The 15,858-nt window shown below is 40.5% G+C and overlaps 1 protein-coding gene across 1 annotated transcript in view; it reads left to right on the top strand.

Annotated features, from left to right (window-relative positions):
- The first annotated feature begins 377 nt into the window (after positions 1-377).
- The window catches only part of DRC8 (dynein regulatory complex subunit 8), a 32,064-nt gene continuing 16,583 nt past the window's right edge, over positions 378-15,858 (top strand). The window contains 1 exon segment of the mRNA XM_085300614.1: positions 378-618. Within this exon segment, the coding sequence (XP_085156740.1) occupies positions 378-618 (241 nt within the window).

Raw genomic sequence — 15,858 nt, 5'->3', positions numbered from 1 at the left:
CCCGGGGCTGCTGCCGGCCTGGCGCGCGGGAGCTCGGACAGACAGACGCACGCACAGCCCCACGCAGACAACGCGCACACAGGCTCGGAGACGCTGCACACGCAGTCGTTCCCACGCACAGTGACAGGCAGACTGACAGACGCACACGTGCAGAGACACAACACGCGCACGCACACGTGTGCGGGGACACAGACACTCAGAGTCACGCACGGCACACGCGGACACAGACAGACGTACACGCGTACGCGCGTGTACACGCGCGATGGTACACGCACACACGCGTGCACACAGGCCCCCCACTGCGCCCAGCCTGCCCCTGCGTCGGGGTGAGGGGCTCCTTCCCCAGCACTCCCGAGGTGGAGGGTGTCCCCTTGGCGATGCCACCCCAGCAATGCCCCCAGCGATGCCACCCCAGCGATGTCCCCAGCAATGCCACCCCAGCGATGCCACCCCAGCAGTGGCCGCAGGAGCTGGCAGCCCTTCTGCTGCGCTTCCTGGCGGGAAGGACCCCTGCGGGGTCCCGCCGTGGGCGCGCGGAGGTGGGCGCAGCGGGGCCAGCCTCGCTGCCACCTCGTGGGATGGTTGCAGGGGGGCTAAACCAGCTGCTTCAGCCAGTTGGTCGTCGCCCCTTTACTTCATTTTTGGATGCATCAGGCTCCCTCTGCCCCAAAAAAAAAAAAAAAAAAAAAAAGAGTACTCTGGGCTGCTGATAGCATCATGACTTATTTTTAGAGGCAAGCATGTTCTACTTTAGGAGGTGTGAGGAGAAATTATGTTTTATAGGCTAAAGGTAACTCCTGCTGCAAGAATATTTTCAAGAAAAACAAATGTACTTCCTGTAATCCTATAAGACCCACAACATTGTGACTCTTAAAGCTCATCTCTCATTTCCATAAACTTACGTACATTTGCAACATTTTGCAAATTCTAAATATTATATTTGAATTAATCTAAATAATTATTTTGTATTATTTAGGAAAAACAATATTCTCCACAGAGAAGTCCTGTATAATCATCTGTTGTGAATGGTGCTGAAGGAGTAATTTGACTTTGCCAGAAGTATTTCTAAGACAGACTTTGCAGTCTTGCATAAATTAAGACCACTGTAGTTTCAATGAGGACTGTTGCTAATGGTATTACTTCTTGAATACTGTTTTTCATCTATGTTTAGTCTTGCTAAAGCCTATTTTTTCCATCGTTCTAATTCTACAGATGAAGATGAAGCACAGTAGTGCTAGAGATAGGTAGAGAATTTAGTGTAAGAGTCTACAAGTCTGCTGAAGCATCCAAGATGAGGCAATTAGTGTTGTAGCAGGATGGTAGTAATTTTGGGAATGTCAGGCTCCACATATTTTGGGCATCCGTATATACATGCGGTTTTACATCGTTTTGGCAATCCACAGGCAGAAGCTCTTGGAGAAGGAAGATTATGTTTTTTAGATTGCTTGATTAATGTGTTTTAATGCAGGTTTTGTAGATTCAAAGTGAGGATACTTTTTAATACAAAAAGTTTAATTATTGTAAAATGAAAGAAATTTTGGATTTTTTTTACTTCATGTTTTCTAGCATCCTGTAAAACACTTCCTAATAGGCTATCAAATGTAGTAATGCCTCCTTCTGTAGGAAAATGGTCTACACTGTCATCCTAAGCGACCTTGTCCCCTCAACGCCATTCCTGGCCCTGCCAGACTTCCGAATTGTTCGTAGGAAAGCAATGCACTGGGCTTTAGCTTCTTCCTGTCTGTAAAATGAGGACAGTAAACTGTATCACGTAGATGATTCAAAGGCAAGACATCTAGCTCCCCTTTAATCACTCAAGGGAATTATACTCTTCTGTTGGGTGCACCCGTTGCTTATTTCCTCATAAGAGTTTCTCATTATTATAAACAGGTTTGAGGCAAACGAGCAGCCAGTGTCTCACGAAACCACAGGAGTCCCTCAAGGGCAAGTAGCTTCTACCCATTTTGGAGCTGCTATTAGACTTCTTCCAGATAGCAGCTAGAGGGTTAATTAGGATTCCCCAAATTCAAGGTCACGTGTTGGTCTCACTTTCTTCCAACAGGCATTCTGCATATAAAGTAAAAGTTGCAGTTTGCATATTATGGTTCAAACAGAACTGTAACAAAAACATTAGTTGTATTGTCAAATAATTAATCTGTGGGGTATTCCTCTCAGTTCTTTGTAGAACTGCAGTTCCTCCAGCTTTCATGGTAAAGGTTTCCCTTAGGTCCTATTATTTTCAAGTTTTGTCTTCTTCAAAGTTAAAATGCCTGCTTAAATGTTTTACAAATACACATACACACACACACAAAATGGTGAAAGGTCAAATCTTACAACTTCTTGTGCATGACATTACTCACATGAGTATTATTCTCTTGTACTATTCTTGTGCAGAAATGTTAGTAGATCGTGCTGATAGTATCTGTGCTTATATGTTTTATGTATGAATTTATAGCTCTATATTTGTTCTGTTTTATTTTTCAACAATGCTTAATGTTTTTAGACTGTTTGCTTCATCTGTCTGTATTTTTATATTTGTCTGTATTTTCTCTCCCATCATTCTGTTTCTTCCCCTTCTTCTGCATCTTTATTCAGTCTGTCTGTTCTTCCATTTGTTCTCAGATACTTTTTTTTATAATTTGACATGTCAGATTTTCTAAATTTTGATATCTCTGATCTCAATACTGATGTTACAAGAACCTGAAAGCAAAATGTCAGACTGGTAGTGCCTGAAGTAGAACTAGACAGAAGACAAGACATATTTTTCTCCAGCTGGGGTTTAAGAAATTACATGAAAGTACATAAAGGAAAAAAATGCTCTGTGTGCCTATATCATTATGGTAAGGTCATGTACTTGATCAGTATTACAGTTTTTCTAAGACCATATTCATTGTGCCAGTTAGCACATGTTTAAAATGCAATTAATTCCACAAATTTTAATCTGAAAGGAAGTATATTAAATTGTCTGAACTCCTGTTTCACACACTTACACACATACAAAACTAAGTAACTACTTCTAGATAACAGATGTCCTCTGGAAAGATACCTTATTCTGATGTGAAGACTTCAGGAGGTGGAGAATAACCGTTGTGTGGTGATAGCTGTCTGTGTAGATAGTTTGGGGTTGTTCTGAGTAGTTGGAGTTACAGCTGCAGTACATAGTCAGTTCTCACAGGTCCTCTTCCCCACTTGTGAAGCACTCATGTTGGGGTGACATGAGTAGAAATAGGAAGTAGTTTTCACTCTGGTTTTAGTGCGTTATGTAAGTATAATAACAGAGTGGACTGAATCATACATATATTTCTGCTCTTTAGCTGCCCTGGTTTGTAGTCTGTCATGCTAATGAGTCAGAGATTAACTGCAGTTTATTTCTGGTAAGAACCAGCTGCATATCCAATTCTCGTTTTCCAAGGGTAGGAGTATTAGCCTGTTGCAGAGAAGTAGAGTTGCCATTGCTTCAGGTGCCCTGCTGATTCCTCCTGCATCTGTGATTAGGATAGCTGTTTTCTGTATTATCTTGGTAAACTTGGATTCTGTATTCACTAGAGATATTAAAAATATCCTATACCTACTCCACCTGTCTATTTTAGTCAAGTTGTGAGTCCAAACTTAGAGAGGCCATTGGCTGCCATCAGCACCTTAGGCAATTGTAACCATTAATTCCGCTCAGAGCAACCTTAATTAACATGGGAGTTTCAAATCTGACAAGTAAAGTGCTTAAGCTGTGCCCGGCTTTGGGGAATCCCACTGAATGGGGTAATGTGATGCATATGATGCTTATGCACATGGGTAACTTTAAGGTCTTGCTATACTGAGGATTTTAAAATGCATTTTTTGCATTTTCACAAGTGAGCATCAACATTTGAAAGGTACAAAAGCTATAGACTGAACACTTATTATAAACCTGTGAGCTGAAGTAGTTCATCATACAAATAACTTCATTAAAAAATAACTATGTTTTCGTTGTGGAAAAAAAAATAAAATTAGTATATGTTGTTAAAGAATACCACTTGAATCTTTGATTTTAAAAAGTAGCTAGCTTGTGTAGGGCTCAAGCAAGGAATATTTCAGCTTAAGAAGAAAATTTGAAGGTATGAGGTCACTTAGGAAATCAATGTGTAGTCTTATCCCAGTAGATTTTAGACAAAGACTATGAATATTTTTATTTTTATTTCCTCCTTTTGACATTGCTGTAAGAAATTACTTGAGAAGAAATGTTTGTAGCTTTTATTAGATTGTAATGCTGTTTAACATGCACCTTGACATCAATGTCCAATATGCTTTAACATTTGTACTCATTTGAGACTGAAGCAAAAAATAAAGTATGCCCATCTTTATGGGCAAGTACAGGCTGTACATCTCTGATCCTCTTGGCTACACTGCTGCAGCAAAAGCTGTTCATCTCAAAATGGGTTTAAGTTAGGTAGTTGCAGATTGATAGCTTTCTTGTTTCCATGGTGCATAAAAGTGCAGAAGTCTTTTTTATTTTTTTCAATTTGGTTCTACTTCTAGCTGACTTATTGAATAAAAAAAAATAGGTGGTTGGCAGAAAAGCTTAAACTTTTTGTCTTTTTAAACAATACCAGCCAGCAGATAAGCAGTGCTGACAGGGAGCTAGAAAACTCCCACAAATTATCTTTCCAACAATAGTTAACATGTTATTAAGAATTTCCATGTCTACATACTAATTATTCTGAGATCCAACTATATTTTTCTTTCCTTTTTTCTTTTCCTTTTTTTCAATTTAGGAGTACTTTTATTTTGTGTGGGCAGATCCTGCTTCGTTGCTATTGGTAATGAAATGTGGCTGAGCAAAGGTCACGTAAGGAACATGATCTTAGGCCGCAGCAGGGTGCAGGGCCCTGTTGCAGCCCGTGTCCCTGGGCTTTGCGCAGCCTGCTGCCGTGGTGGAGCACAGTCAGGCCTCCGCTCTGCCCCGCCAACACCTAAATCTGGCCATCGTACTATTGAGGTTGGACTCCTCAGTGCTACCTGACAGATCCCAGGGGGTATTTTTGTAAATTGTGTTTAATTGTAAGGGTCCAGCCCCCCCCAAAATCCCCCAACAAATTCCAACTTTTTGGCAATATGAAATATGTATAGTTCAACATTAGGTAGATTTGGGGAGTATGTGAAAGACTACATGAGCCTGGAAGGAATTTCCCTGTTGACTGAGTCCAGCCTGTTGCTGCGTACAACCGTGACTTTCAAAAACTGACCAAGCTCCATGCTAAAGATGTTGGATTTTTGTCTTGCTGGTTGAAGTTGAGCGAGGTTCTAGACTCTTGTTGCTGTGATGCTTAGGTTGAAAGTTAGACATGAATTCTGGAGGTTTTCCATGGTCAGTTTGTATCTTTTTTCTTTTCTTTTTTTTTAAAAGAATTCTGTTTACAACATTTGCCTTTAGCTTAACATTCCTCAAATCTTTATAGAGCAAAGTTTTATCCTGTCTTGATGATACATGCAAATATCTTAAATTTGTCAGATTAAATGCAGTACAACTTCAGAATATTAGTGCCATGCAGGCCAAAGGAAGATGTAGGCTGCTATTCACCGATGATACGTAAAGAAAGTGAGTTAGCACTGTAAGTGGTACTTTCAAGAAAACTCCTTATAAACAAAGGGCTGCAACAAAACCCAGTGATCCCTTGTCATTTTGTTTTGCTTTCACGTAGTGTTCCTTTGAATGGTCAAAGTCATCACTCCGTAAGTGTGCAGATAAATTCTATACTGATTGCAATTATATGTATATATATGTTAACCCTTGTGAGACATTGTCAGGAAAAATAAAGGGCTTTGATACGTTATATAATAATAGCATGCATTAAAAGTCATACTTACAAAACCCTCACTCTCCCATTATGTTTTAGACAATGACAGTATGTCTTCTGGAATTTAAGGAAGAGTTTAAATTTATATAGATCTTTCAGATGAAGCAAGTTCATTAACTGCTTTATTTTAGCTGTGCTACTATGCTGCTGTAGTTAAACCTCTTAGAACATAGTTGCTTATATTTTAAATTAATTCTATGAGCTCTAGTATCCACTCGATTCTGATCTCTGATTCACGAGCACTTTGGTAGTCGCAGTGCAGACACAGTTTAGAAGGCATATTAAATTTATTTATTTTATCTTTGTTGCTAACACATCAGCACTATGGAGAATCCAGGCAGTACTGAGTCAACTGCCACCTGGGACCACACAGGACGGCAGTATGCACCATTCACTGCGTTGCACTGGTGTTGCAGCCTACATAAGCTCTTACTTGTCAGCAGCAGCTGGAGGTGTATGAAGAATCTCAGCATTGCCAGGAGAGCTATATATCCTTGCAGGGCAGTTTGCCACTGATGGTGAAAGATAATCTAAGTGTGGGCTAGACACAGCTCTTTCATTATCTCCCAGGTGTGGCTGAGATGAAAGATATGGAACAAATTGCCACAGTGGAGATTACTGTTTATTGCCGGCTCTGAGCTGCCGCAGGAGGGCTAACTGGTACAACTGCCAGAGCTGGGAATTCAGGGATGTGCAAGACATCCCTAATGGAGATTTATGTTGAGCTTATCACTGCCAGACAAAAAGGGAGACTACCAGGGTCTGGTATTGACTTTAAAAAAAGAATGTGGCAATTATTTTTGCAGACTAAAAACCCCCAACTGCCAGTATTTCATTTCACTATAGGCACATGGTGAGTTTCTTCATGAGGAGTATAGGATATTTGTTCAATATTATCTGTAGATCACAGGTGTACCAGAGGTAATCCAGGTGTAGGCATAGATGGGGTTCCTTTTTCTCTTTGGATGACTGGGGGCATAGCTCTATGTCCTCGGCTCAGCAGGTGTGTAATATCTTTGCAGCGATAATCAAGGATTTTCCCTCATCATTTTGCAAACGGATAAGCATGCCATGTCACTGCCCTCAGTGTCACTTGTACACAATGACAGGCATTCAGCAGCTTGTGTGTGGACATCGATTTGCAGGAGAACTTTGCCCTCAGAGCTAGACCTGTGCAAGTGAACAGGGCGAATGGTGTTACTCAGAGCTTGCTTCTTTGTCTCGAGAAGCCCTAGGCTTCAGGAAGTTGGACTCAGCCACCACTTGAGTAGCTGCAGAATGATGATGTGTTTGGCTGGCTGAAATCTAGCTCATAACTGATGCCTGTTATGTCCAGTTTGGACATCTATTCCTTCCTGAAAATGCCTATTGCATGCTGCTTCTGAAGAAATACCTACCATAGCTGTGGAAATCCAGTAGATGGTTTGGGAGCAGCAGGTGGCAAAGGGGGCTACCATGGAACTAAGGCAACAGGGCATTGGCCAGTTTCTTACGGAGACAGATATGGCCAAATCCTGAAAACCATAGCTAACTATTTCATACTGTGTCCTGATTGTTGATCTGAAAATCCTACTCATGACAGAAAACATTTAACAGCTTATCAAATGAAAATGCCTGTGATTATGATCCAGGACTCCTCAGTAGTCTTTTTTGTAATTTGAGATCACTGTAAATGTTCCTTGCCAGAGTCTTGAGGCCTGTCTCATCCAATCATTCCCTCCAAGAAGAACAGAAAGCAAAATACATTTCAATACATGACCTGATACTAGAAAAAAAGAAAGTGACTTTTTGTGAGGACTGTGTAACAGCAAATACTTTAAGTGTGGGCAGAGTTGTATGAAAGCTGAGAAGAGAGGAACTTTATGGTCACTCCAGGTGACCATAATTCTGAAAGGAGATGCTCAGGAAGACTGCAAAGCATTTCTGCTTTGAGTAATGATGACTTCAATTTTTTTCAAGCCCCGAGAGATTTTCCTTTTCTTTTATGTAGGGGTTTGAGCATACACAGGGCATACCCAACACACATTCCTTCTTGTTCCCAGTAGTGTTTTCTCTAGAGGCAATAAACTGTATCTTATTGTTCATAGCATGGTCCAGCACTAATACAGGGGGGCAAAAGTGGTTTAGGATACAAGGAGTAAGGCACTTAGAAAGGTAAGTCAGGGCATTAGTTCTCACTGTTGACTGTTTCAGAGCTCAGGGAGACTGTCCTCAGGATGATGAAAACCTATAAGCTGTAGCTCTAGGGAAGGGTGCAAGACAGAGCTGGGAACCAGCCCAAGCAAGGTGCTTGGCTGGCCTTCAGCTGTGGTGGAGGGGAGGGTGGGAATTGGCAGGAAGGGCTCAGTGCTGTGACTAGGTGGAGGCTCACACAGTGCCAAGAGCAGCAGCAGAACAGTAGATTGCAGCTAGAGGAGGGCTGAGGGCTAAGCAATTGCTTGTGCATTTCCCTGCTATTTGCAGGTAGCGATCCTCCTGCATGGCATCATCCTGATGGGTCAAAACAGAGAGCAGTGAGCATACCTCTAAACTTCTCACCACTACACATGCAGGAATTCAACCTGTATTGCTGTTTCCTGATGGAAGGGCTTCTGCCTACTCGTACAGAGGATGATTGTCTTCATGGGGACCGTTTTCCCTTCAGATATGAAAGGAATGCTATAGCATGGCTTACAAATTACTTAGTGGCAGATATACCAGAATCCCATGCAATCTGAATTAGGTCAGCTCATGGTTTTCTTTTCAGAGCCTTGTTCCTGGGCATCCTGCTAGGTCTTGAACACTTCAACAGGAGAATCTAGCGCTGCTCGCCAAATCCTGGCCTCTGCCTGCACACCTGCATTTCCAAGGCCTGGACTGGGCTGTCTTAGTGTCTCTGGCTGGGTTCTTCCAGGAGCCACTGGCTGGGCTGACCCTGAATCAGTACTCCCTGCCTCCAGAGTCCATCTTGCCCTAACTGCTCTGACCCGGGACATGATGCATGCTGCATCTCAGGCACAGCCTCATCCTTACCAGCAAACATACCACATGTCCAGCTGTAAAGATCACTTAGTGGAGTTTTGCAGACTGTAAAAAGCACTGTATGACATTAGCAGGACTCCTATGGAGACCCAATCCCATATGGCAACTTTTAACAGTCAACATGTCCTGCCCCTCCTTTCCTTCATTTTCAAGTTCTACTTTGTTGTAAATAGTTTCGGTTAGTTTAGGGGCTGTTTAATTTGCTTTTCATAGCAAATTTTTCACTGGGAATCGTTATACTTTTTTTTTCTTTGGCAAACAAATTACAATCCTCATTTCTGGGGACCTTCAGAAAGAACTGTGTGGAATCCAGGAAACTAATGTCTCTGTCCTGGAAGTGTGGGCTTAGGGAGGCTGTCAGGGACTGTAAGATAGGAAGAAAGTGATGCAGAAAATAATGGTTTATTGCTCCCTTCCAACATACGGTAAATTTTATCTCAAAACAAGCATTTGTCAAGAATTTTGCAGAGACAACAAGGGTATCCCTCATTTTGCGTTCCCAGAGGCAAATGATTTATCTTCAGCAAGCCCAGAAAGTGGTTACGGTTCCGTTTGGGCTTCTTGCTGACATATTTTACCATCTGTATCTGCACTAAGAAATATTGCATGATCTCTGGACAGAGCAAACAAAAGAATGGTGGTAAGAAAGTGGAAGTCAGATTTAAACCATACAGCAGTGGTTCAGGCTGTATGTCAGAAGGTGCTGGTGATATTTCAGGTCACCAGTGCAAGACCATTACGAATTAGGGCATATAGATAGGAGTTATCAAGTACTGAGAGTAGAAATTGATCTGTGTGGATTGGTGTGGGGCTTGTTTGGCCAGCACACACCACACGAAGCAATGGTATCTGGTAGAATGTGTTTGATGACCTACAAGGATGTGCACCACGAGGGAAAGAAATATTTAATCCATTGAAGAAGAATCATATTTGACTGGAAGCAGAAGTAGATAAATGAGACCCGTAGATTACTACCATGTACCTGTGGAAGGCGATGCAAGTGAAGATATCCTATATGTTTGGTAGTGACCGGTAACTTGGGATAAGAACTTCATAACTGGTGAATATCCCCTTTCAAATTGTCTCTGTAGCCACTGTCTTTCCAAATGTGAACTAAATGGCAACAGCTGTCTTTCACCAATAGCATGACTATGTTACTCATATTCTACAGCGGTTAAGGAGTGAACTTACACAGGTATCTATAACCTACATCTTCCTAGTCCTGAAATATTACTTGCACTAATGATCTTTGTATGTTCACAGCACACCAGTTGTCAGTCCATTGCTCTTACCATGATCCTGCATGATGTACAGAATGTGTGGTCATCACACAGATGGGGATTTTTAATAGTACAGACAGATAGGCCTTCTGTAATGCTATCTCAGCCTTCTTTGTCTCCCACAGTTTTCTGACTGTGATGAGCAGAAAAGGTTGCTTTTGGCACAGGGTTTCTTGAAACATCTGTGTGAATGCTAAGTGACTACTGCCAGTATCATCTAGCTGCTGTTCAGAGGAAAGGCACAAATGCTTGTGCTGTGGTAATGTTTCTTTTCCTTGGGGTGACTGACTGCAGGTCAGTGACTACACGTTCTTAAACAGTTAAATCATCTTGCCACTTGAAGCCTATGATGTACAGCAAGTTAAATAAAACAGCTTCATCAGCATTGAAGACCCTGTTTGAGGATTTACTGATACATCATGAGTCATCTTGTTTATTTGGATATGAGATCCCGACAATCCTGTCATTCTAGGTCACATTATTAATGCTTTAATTTCTCACATGTACAGAATTTAGTTTACATACATCATAAAAGGGCTGAGCCTTGACTTGTAACTCAAGATCTTCTACTTAGGAAATTGTCCATCTATCTGGTCCTCAGTTGGATTTCTGCTGTTTACCATTGGTTAATCAGTCAAGTCACTGATACCTTAACAAGAGTGATACAGTGTGTTTTGGAAGCAGTATGGACTATGGACTTAAACATCTTAGGCTGTATTAAGTGACCAAAAACACTATTTGTAGCTTCTTTTCCAGCTTGACATGGCATCCTCTGGTGCATGTTTTGTTCCAAGTCTTTAGTAGTGTCAGTTAGCTTGAGAATTTTATGAGCAGCTAGGAATTTAACTTTTTATCAAGGCAGCAATACTGTTTATACTTAATTTGTTTCTCAGCGGGTGAATTACTTTGTTAATTGTCCCATTAGTTTTGTTAGTTCTGGTTCCCAAATGTATTAAAACTTCTGAATCTATGCATTTAGAATGCCGTTTACTGAATGATCAAAGTCTCAGATAATATCCAGGATCTCTTGTTTCATCAGGTAGAGTTACTAGCAACTTCTAGTGCCATTAGTTGCCACCAAAAGGCTATCACAAACTGTGTGTGTGTATGTATGTATGTGTGTGTGTGTGTGTGTGTGTATAAAATTGTTGCATTTTATGACTGTGAAGTTGAAATACACATGTTGTTATGTCCTTTTAAAAAAAATCTTTAATGAATTTGTCAACTTCTAAGTGAAACAATTCAAATATTTCTGTTATGGTAGATTAGAACTCTGTTTTTTTATTACTAACATCATTCTATAAAATGGTCTCATTTCTGTAGCCAAACTTGAATTCAAGACAGCACTTGATTTTTTCATATTGGTTTATTGTATATTTTGCCCATGTTACAATTGTCTTATGGCAATAAAGGACATAAATACATAACGGAAAATAGTGTTTAATATTTTTGTGTCAGAATTTGAAGTAGCTTTTACTGTTAACTTTGCCACAGCCTTCATCAAACTGACAGCCTATATTTTTTACCAGACATCAAATTAATATGATTTTTTTCTAAATTTTATCTGCTGCTAATGGCTTTGTTCTCATGGTTATTTGCACCACAGACTATGTGGCTGTGAAAAGATTGTTCTGATTGCTCCACTTGGATATCTTCATACTGTCTATTTATTCTTAAATATAGCCCTTTTATTTTTATTCTCTATTAGTTTTCCATAAGGCAGTTAACTGTGGTGGGAACAACTAGATGATTTTTTATGTCTCACATGTAATGCTGTTAAGAAAACAAGTGTAACAGTAGAGTGAAGTTGATTGCATACATGATGGTGAACATAGGGTTTTGGTTTTGTTGATTCACCCTGAGCAGGTTATCAAGATACCACATGGTGTATGCTCTGACAAGCAAACAATAGGGAGCAATCATATGGCTGGTTCTCAATGATTATGAAAAACGTGAAAGAAGAAGCTTTTACTGTTCTTGAGATTACATTTGTACTTCTCTGAGAGTGCTTGAAAGTGACCTCTGCAGAAACCATTTAAGCTTCCTTCTTCTTTGTGGGAGATGGACTAAAATTCAGGTTGGCTGAGTATCATCTGTGGTCAGATAGGATGTTCCTCAGCTAGGATATAAGCATTGTCCTGCAAACCATGGCTTGAATCACCAGCTTGTTTTGGTGGAGAAATCCTTTGTGCAATCCATGACATGATTAACCCAGACACTGTGCTTCTATAGTACCAGTTCAGCGGCTGTTAAGTAGCTGGAAATACAATCTCAGCATAGACCGCAGCGTGATCATTTCTCGGGAACTGACATACACTAAATTTCAATGAGTTGCATGTATTATCTCTTCATTTGGTCTGAACGACTAAACTCAGGTGACACATTTTCTTTTGGTGCCATTAATACTTTGGGTAGTTTCATGTTCCAGTCGTTACATCACAATTTTCACAGGAGATAGATAGAATAACAGCATAGTTGAGGTTGACAGGCATCTGTGGAGATGGTCTGGTCCAACTTCTTTGCTCAAGGAGGGTCACACAGAGCAGGTTGCCCAGGACTCTGTCCAGTCAGGTTTTAAACACCTCCAAGGCTGGAAGCTCTGCAGTCTCTCTGGGAACCTGAGACCCTACAAATTTGATAAGATCCCTTAACACTCCAGCTTGCTTGAGGGTGATGAGGAACCTGAAAGTCTGGTTTAATGCTGGATAGTTTACATGGCAGCTGTATGATATCTCTGCTGACGTGGTGCCCTTGGCCTGACTCCATAATAGAAATCTGCTGCCTGGGAGCTAAATGTTCAGAAAGACTTGCAGTTACAGCTAGAGCTGGGCTTAACAGGGAATCGGTAATTGCTCAGTAGAAGTGTATATAATTATAAGGAAAAGCTTACTATCATACCTTTCTCTGTCCTGCCTCACAGATGGCAACTGAAGTATTTGTTGTAATCGTTTGGTGGTACAAACATTTCCTAGATTCCTCCTAACTTAGTGTCTAGGTGGATGATCACTTCAACAGTAGATGAGGATACCCTTACGTATCCTCGAAGTCACTAGATTTTAGTTTTGGGTACAAAGAACCTTACTTCAGGCAAAAAAAAAAAACCTTTACTGGGTTTTATGTTTTGAACAGTGCTAATTCCTTTTTTCTTTTTATTTCTGTAAGTCTACTCAGTGAGCTAACCTGTTTTCTTCAGGTTGCAATATAGCAGTGGGTTTATCCCTCCCTTTGGAGGAATCAAGGAGCTTTTTAAACCTCTTGTTTTTCTTCAAAATCGCTTGATTTGTCTTTTCAGAATTAGAACTCTTTTTCCAATGAGCACATATCTTAAAGTTAATTTATTTCATTGTATATCACAAGACACAAAGATATAACGTCATATATTCCACAAGCTTACATCTTAATCATCTTGTTCCTTCCTATTTTGTTACCTAATACGCTCATGTCATTGATGCTGTAGGAGGCTCAGAGTGGAGAAGAAAACACGTTTCTCGCCCCGCTATTTCTAGCACATGGCATACAATTACTAATTCAGCATATTAGTTTGACTGTACATTAAGCTTCCTCTAGAATTAAGAAGGTCATCTAGACAAAATCTAATGTATTCCTTTTCTTCTATAGAGTAAAAAATTTATTGAAGTGGCCTCAATTGTTTTCTCCCTGTGTTCCTTTTCTTCAGAAATTTCCCTAAAATAGAATGAGTTGAATGCTGTAAGATTTTCTATGGGGTGAGGAGAGATTTCTGAATAATTTTTAAGTCAGTCAAGTTCCCCAATACACTTAATATGAAGGCAACACAGGCATTTATGGCAAAACACTTTAAGGAATGGTATACTTAGCTTTGGAGTTGGAAAAGAGAGGCAGTAGTATGGAAACACCTTTCACTGATATAATCACAAAGAGTTCATCTTATGAAAACACATCATCTTTCTCTTTCTGCTCTGGAAACACAGTGTTTTAATTTAATTGATGGGCTTGTTTGACAGTGTTTGAGATTTCACCTGTATTGGTGGTGCTGGGTATTACCATTGCTTTTTAATATCTTGACCTAGGTGATAGTCCAGTTAATGACACTTGCTTAAAAGCCTGAATAGATCTTATAAGAGCTAATTGATAACTTCCCCAGACTTGCAAATTTAAAGTCTCTTACTTTCTTTTTGCTTCAGATTTAAGCTGAAGTATATCTTTTTTTTCATATTAGGGCTAGAGACAGATTTGTTTTTCCTTCCAATTCTTAAGTCTTTATTTCCATTAGCAATTTTGTGAAGGGTTTTAGAGTAGGTCAGATGAAGCAGTGGTTTCAGAGATCAATACAAATCTTTTTTGCTTTTGTTTTCACTTCATTTCTGTCATCCTTTAGCCCTGCGCACCTGGCCAATAAACTGGGGCACCTCCCTTAAGGGGAACGCTGTACTTGTATCACATGTCCAGGAATAGCACTGGTCTCCCTTCCTGTTCGGGTGCTGTTTCTGCCTCTTAGCATATTACTAGAATCATGATGCCATGTTCACACTTACTTTTTTTGTGCTCTTCTCACATCCAGTTGTCTCAGAGACTCCCCATAACCTACCCACCTTCTCACCTCTCCTTTCTGATTGGCACTGGGTGGCAAAACAGAGCATGAAGTTTGTAATTTGGGGATGATAGGAAAAGCTAGAATTTGTTAAGAAAGGTTATAGGGGGCTTATGGAAGAGTGTTGGAGCAGTGTAAGGCAGGTGGCTGTGAATCCTGAAGCTTGGGTCACAGAGCAGAAGAAGGTTCACTGGCTGTCACTGAGTTGAGACTAGCTGGTTGTGTCTCATGGCCCTTTCAGCCTGACCAGTTCAGTGAGGTGATTCAGCGTGAGAAGGAGTTCCTGTCACCAGACACCTCCGGGGTCCCCTTAACCTGCTTGTAACTCTAAGATAGTACCATGCAGACAGGATGGAGGAATTAATGAGGTGTCATTATGCATAAAGGAGTTTAAATACAAAATTGACTATAGTTATTAAAATATACATAGATTAATGCTTATAAAGACTATTTTTTTTAATTAAGCAAATGAATGAACTAACTTTCAGGTGTATTGAGCAGTGATACCAATTAAAAAATGTAAGCAAAGCCATGAGTGCTCAGCTCTTTTGTGAATCAGCCCTTAATTTTACCCTTTCCATAGCACAAAAAGAGTTTCAGAGTATCACATTGTATGACAAGGTCATCAGGCAGCTTTGGGACCTAACCTTTTCCCATGAGCAGTTGACATCTGCTGCTCCCTAGCATTTTAGGGGGTGTTTAATGTTGGCCTATCTATTCTTTTGATGCCACTTTTATTCTTCACATAATTCCTGTTCCTTGAAAGAAAGAGCTGGCTTTGAAATTGTCATGACCTCATTGCAGAAGCAACCATCAGAACAACTGGCCCTGAGGAAGAAAAGAAAGCAAGCTCATACTGTTAAATGAACGGTAGAATATAGCATATTGGATCAACTAGAAATCACTTTCTGAAATGCTCATTACTCAGAGTCTGGCAGAGCCACATCTATTTAATTGCTTCTGTTCCCTAGAAAGGCTGAAACTATGGTCTTAGAGAAGAAATGTCACAACTGGGATAGGTATGGTGCTTAAAGATTGGCTCCAAATGGGCCTCAAAATGCCAGGGAACAGGCTGGACCATCTGAAGAGCAAAAATGCAGGCTCAGAGAACCAGAAGAATTAATCTGGGAATCCCTGCTCCCTGCCGTTCTTACTT

This window comes from Rhea americana, unplaced genomic scaffold, assembly GCF_003343005.1.
Source record: "Rhea americana isolate MKP2758 unplaced genomic scaffold, rheAme1 scaffold_166, whole genome shotgun sequence".
Taxonomy (NCBI): Eukaryota; Metazoa; Chordata; class Aves; order Rheiformes; family Rheidae; genus Rhea; species Rhea americana.
Note: the sequence above shows the minus strand (reverse complement) of the source record. Positions and strands in the feature narration are given on the sequence as shown.